The sequence below is a fragment of the Astatotilapia calliptera genome, chromosome 3 (assembly GCF_964374335.1).
Source record: "Astatotilapia calliptera chromosome 3, fAstCal68.1, whole genome shotgun sequence".
Classification (NCBI taxonomy): Eukaryota; Metazoa; Chordata; class Actinopteri; order Cichliformes; family Cichlidae; genus Astatotilapia; species Astatotilapia calliptera.
Genome location: NC_137424.1, coordinates 11873599 through 11879143, shown reverse-complemented (window position 1 = coordinate 11879143; position 5545 = coordinate 11873599). Strand labels below are relative to the sequence as shown.

At 59.1% G+C, this 5545-nt stretch overlaps 1 protein-coding gene across 1 annotated transcript; it reads right to left on the bottom strand.

Moving 5' to 3' along the window:
- Window positions 1-256: 256 nt before the first annotated feature.
- Window positions 257-4953, bottom strand: LOC145425159 (uncharacterized). Its single transcript, XM_080298125.1, has 2 exons — window positions 3586-4953; window positions 257-783 (listed from the first exon to the last, which is right to left on the bottom strand). The coding sequence occupies exons 1-2, from the start codon at window positions 4705-4707 to the stop codon at window positions 295-297; spliced, it is 1611 nt and encodes a 536-aa protein (XP_080154251.1). The 5' UTR covers window positions 4708-4953; the 3' UTR covers window positions 257-294.
- Window positions 4954-5545: the final 592 nt, after the last annotated feature.

Here is a 5545-nt window from a genome sequence, read left to right as displayed (position 1 = left end):
AAGATGGCAGCAAGCTCACAGCATCTCTCAACTCAAGAGCAACATTCAAAGTGCACAGGCTGAAGGAAAGTATTGTGTGGAATACACCAGGCACAGACACACGCACACACAGGTATGTACTGCCAACTTCCACATTTATTGAAGCTTTGAGTTTTGAGTTTTGACAGCTGACTCAGTCGTACAGTCTGACAGCTCACGAGCCCAGCTGATCTCTCCTCTGGCCGCCCCTCCCCGTCTCACTATAAAAACAGCGGAGGGAGACCATCATCAGTACATAAACACCATCAGCTGTTCTTACCGGCCTCGCAGCGCCGCCCTGTTGAGCCTTCTGCTGCACTCCTCCCCTGCAGCTGCGCCCGGGGCCACGCCTCCGCCACACACCCCCACCGCCCGTTCGAGGCCGGGGAGCCGTCCGGCCGAGCCAACTCCCCCCCGCGAGCGAGAGAGAAAATCGGCCACCGCCATCTGCGCCCCCGGCCTATGGATCACCTTGAACTTAAAGGGCTGCAACGCCAGATACCACCGGGTGATCCGGGCGTTGGCATCCTTCATGCGGTGGAGCCACTGCAGCGGGGCGTGGTCCGAACAGAGGGTGAATGAGCGTCCCAGGAGGTAATAGCGCAGGGAGCCGACCGCCCACCGGATGGCCAGGCACTCCTTCTCCACGGTGCTGTACCGGCGCTCGCGCTCCGCTAGCTTCCGGCTGATGTACAGGACAGGGCGGTCAGCCCCCCTCACCTGCTGGGACAAAACGGCTCCCAGCCCTCTGTCCGAGGCGTCAGTCTGCAGAACAAAAGGGAGGGAAAAGTTAGGAGTGTGAAGCAGCGGCTCCCCACAGAGAGCCTTTTTCACCTGCACAAACGCCGCCTGGCACGGCCCCGTCCACTGGACCAGATCCGGGGCACCCTTTCGAGTGAGATCGGTCAGGGGGCTGGTTAGCTGCGCAAACCCCGGCACAAAGCGACGATAGTAACCCGCCAACCCCAAGAACCGTCTCACCTCCTTTTTCGTCCTGGGGCGCGGGCAGGATGCGATAGCCGCCGTCTTCTCCACCTGTGGACGCACCTGCCCGCCCCCCAGGTGGTACCCCAGATACTGCACCTCCCTCCGTCCAACCGCGCACTTCTTCGGATTGGCCGTGAGCCCCGCCCCCCTCAGGGACTCCAGGACCGCGGCCACCCGCAGCACATGCTCCGCCCAGGTGTCGCTGTGGATGATCACGTCATCCAGGTAGGCGGCAGCATACGCTGCGTGCGGACGCAGTACCCGGTCCATGAGACGCTGGAAAGTGGCCGGGGCCCCGAACAGGCCGAACGGAAGTGTCACGAACTGGTACAAACCGTACGGAGTGGAGAAGGCCGTTTTCTCCCTGGCCTCGGCAGACAAGGGAATCTGCCAATAGCCCTTGGTTAAGTCCAGTGTCGTGAAAAAGCGGGCCGTGCCTAACCGGTCCAGGAGCTCGTCGACCCGAGGCATGGGGTAGGCATCAAAGCGTGACACTTCGTTCACCCTGCGATAGTCGACGAAGAACCGTATAGACCCATCCTTCTTCGCCACCAGAACGATGGGGCTACACCAGGCGCTGTGCGACTCTTCTATTACTCCCATCCTCAGCATTTCCGCCAATTCCCTCTGCACGATTTTTCGCTTGTGCTCCGGGAGCCTGTAGGGCCGTGAACGCACCGTCACGCCAGGCTGCGTCACGAAATGGTGCTCGATGAGGGACGTCCGGCCGGGCAGGGGGGAGAACACGTCCGCAAAACGCTGTTGCAACGCGACAACATCCGCTCTCTGGGCCTGTGTGAGATGGTCATCACAAGGGAGGGAGGCGGGAATGATAGAATTTGGCACCTCAGGCCCCAACTCATCTCTCTCCTTCACCAGGCTCACCAGAGAAGCGGTTTCAGCCTCTCTCCACTGTTTGAGGAGATTGAGGTGATAAATCTGCGTGGCTCCTCCCCTGTCCGACCGAGCGACCTCATAGTCCACGTCCCCGACTCGCCGTGTGACCACAAAGGGTCCTTGCCACTTGGCGAGCAACTTCGAGCTGGAAGTAGGGAGTAACACAAGCACTTTATCTCCCGGTGAGAATTGCCTGAGTCTAGCCCCTCTGTCATACAGGCGTTGCTGACGCTGCTGAGCCTGGAGCAAATTCTCCCGTGACAACCTCCCCAAAGTGTGGAGTTTTGCTCTCAGGTCCAACACGTACTGAATCTCATTTTTGGCGGGGCTCGGACCGTCCTCCCAGCTTTCTTTAATCAGGTCGAGCACCCCACGTGGCCTCCTGCCGAACAGCAGTTCAAAGGGAGAAAATCCCGTGGAGGCCTGGGGCACCTCCCGCACTGCGAATAACAGAGGGTCTAGCCAGTGATCCCAATTGCGTTCATCCTCGTTAATGAACTTCCGAATCATGGACTTTAAAGTCTTATTCAGCCGCTCCACCAGCCCGTCAGTCTGAGGGTGGTAGACGCTGGTCCGAATAGATTTAATGCCCAGTAATTCATACAGTTCCCGCAGTGTACGAGACATAAACGACGTGCCCTGGTCAGTCAGTATCTCTTTCGGGATTCCGACTCGGGAGATGACCTGAAACAGTGCCTGCGCCACACTCTTTGCAGAGATGGTGCGCAGCGGAACTGCTTCCGGGTACCGCGTTGCGTAATCCACCAGGACTAACACAAAGCGGTAGCCGCGTGCACTCCGGTGAAACGGCCCGATGAGGTCCATGCCGATGCGCTCAAACGGGACCTCAATGAGGGGGAGAGGGCGCAGCGGCGCCTTCGGTATGGCCGGCTGGTTAACAAGTTGGCAGTCCGGGCAGGACGCGCACCAGCGGCGCACATCCGCTCGGATGCCCGGCCAATAAAATCGGGCCGTTATTCGCTCCAGAGTTTTCTCGTAGCCCATATGCCCTGCCATGGGGTTATAGTGGGCCGCCTGGAAAAGCGTTTCCCGGTGGCCCTGCGGCACCAACAACTGGGTGTGTGTTTCCTCGGTCTGAGTGTCACGACTCACTCGATATAACCGGTCGTTTAATAAGACGAAACGCGGGTAGGTCTGCGCGGCCTCAGGGCGCACCACGTGACCATCAATAGCCATCACTTGGTCAAAGGCTGAGCGTAGGGTGCCGTCACGAGACTGCTCCAGTGGGAAATCACCCATGGGGGACACTTCCGGGGCCGGCGGGACGTCCCGTGAGGGACCCGCCGGCTCCTCCCCCCCGGAGTCGGTGTCGGACGACCCCGCGTCACCGCTGAATGCCGCGCACGCGCTACACCCCGCTTCCGGTCGTGATCGCACCCCCGCGTACCGCCCCAATAGCTGATGAAACCCCGGCCAATTGGTACCCAGAATCAGGGGGTGCGACAGGCGCGGGCTAACCGCCGCCGTTACTCTATGCATTTTGCCCTTATACTTTAATAACAGCGGCACTATGGGATACCTGTGAACGTCACCATGCACACACCTCACCTCCACCCATTCTGCCTCCAGCAATGCCCCGGGGCGAACCAAGCTTTGGTGTACGAGGGTCTGCGTGCAGCCCGTGTCCACCAACGCCTGGCGTATACCCCCTCGAGTCCTTACCGGAATACTGTATGTCCCTCCTGGACCGGGGGAGGGTGCTGGGGCGCCAGCAACGCGGAACACCTGCCCCACTTCCATAAGCGGACAATCCCTCCTCAGGTGCCCCGGCTGCCCGCACTTCCAACACTCCGGCCCCGGCGTCTGTGCTGCTCTCCGTGGCTCGGGGGCGGCTCCACTTGGCTCGGCTCCCCTGGACGGCATCAACGCCGCGAAAGGGTTAGTGGGGCTCAGCGCCGGCAGCCGCTCGGCCTGCCCTGGTGCCGGCACACGGCGCCTCGGGGCCGGCACTGGGGCCTGTTTGTTCGGCCTCCGTCCGGCGTCCCCGGGTTCCCCTGCTCCAGCGGCAAGGTGGTCCTCCGCCAGCGTCACTGCTACCTCCAAGCTGGCGGGCCGGTGGCACCGGACCCATCTCGCCGTCTCCGCTGGCAACCCCTCCGTGAACTGCTCCAGCACCACCTTGTCCACCAGCTTCGTCTCGCCCTCCGATGCCCCCGGTTGCAGCCAGCGCACCGCCGCGTCGCGCAGCTGCCGGGCCCAGGCGAATGGTCGGTCCGTTGTAGCCAGCCGACAGGCCCGGAACCGCCGGCGGTGGTCTTCGGCGGTGAGCCCTAGCCTGTCCACCACCGCCCGGCTCACGTCCGCGAAGCTGCTCCTCGACGCCGGAGGCAGACTCAGGGCCGCTGTTTGTGCCTCCCCGGACAGCAGGGGGAGCAGCCGCGGAGCCCACTCCTCCCGCGGCCATTGGCAAGCCTCCGCCGTGGCACGGAAGGTCTCCAAAAAAACCTGTGGGTCGTCCCCGTCCCCCATCCGGGGCACCGCCACCGACAGTGGCGAGGGCTTCGGCGTGGCAGCGGCCCCGACCAGCCGCTCCAGAACTTGCGTCTGCCGGTCCGTCTGCTCCCGCAGCGCGGCCAGGTGGGCACGCTGGTCGGCCGCCTGATCCCGGCTCATCGTCGCCATCTCCGCCAGCATCTGCGCCAAGAATTGCAGAGGCTGGGCGGGTGGCGCGGCCTGTGGGTCGGACATTTCCCCACCGGCACTTTCCTGGGTTTCGGCACCACTTGTGGAATACACCAGGCACAGACACACGCACACACAGGTATGTACTGCCAACTTCCACATTTATTGAAGCTTTGAGTTTTGAGTTTTGACAGCTGACTCAGTCGTACAGTCTGACAGCTCACGAGCCCAGCTGATCTCTCCTCTGGCCGCCCCTCCCCGTCTCACTATAAAAACAGCGGAGGGAGACCATCATCAGTACATAAACACCATCAGCTGTTCTTACCGGCCTCGCAGCGCCGCCCTGTTGAGCCTTCTGCTGCACTCCTCCCCTGCAGCTGCGCCCGGGGCCACGCCTCCGCCACATATTGATTTTATCACATGCAATTACAATACGCCTTTTCATCTGTATCTGTGTGTACAATGGGTATCGTTGTTTGTCCCAGCAGTTTACAATACAGAATGTGCACGTCTGTGGGGCTTTTATAAAGATTTCTATTTGCATTGATACGATTGCTTGGATCACAAATTGTTCTAACTTGATTAAAGTCACCAATGATAAAGGTATTCTTGCGCTTACAATTACCATTATTATCTCTGTTTGCTATCAGATCATCACATCCCCCTTGTGGGATCATGTTGATGATATGCTGGTTTTCGAATTTCTGAACACGTCCGTTAGTCATGCAGAGCACAGTGCCAGAGAGCGCCACCAGCAGGAAAATGGAAGTCTTCATTGTATTTCTATATCGAAAAAGTAAACAGAGTGAATATATAAATCAGTATTATTTCATTTCATTTATTAACTTGTTTATTTTTGTTTCCTAAATGTTAATCGTGCTTAACTATTAAAGTAAAAATACAGATAGATAGGAAACTCTCTGAAAAGTCAAACTGTTTTCAGTGAGTTTATATATTTGCCAGAGGAAAGGTCAGAATCTGCATATCTGACCACTTTGAA

Coding starts and splice junctions, on each gene's coding strand:
- LOC145425159 (XM_080298125.1), bottom strand. CDS start 4,707: ATGTGGAAGTTGGCAGTACATACCTGTGTGTGCGTGTGTCTGTGCCTG. Junction 784..3,585: donor GAGGGACATACAGTATTCCG/GTAAGGACTCGA, acceptor TTTGTTCTGCAG/ACTGACGCCTCGGACAGAGG.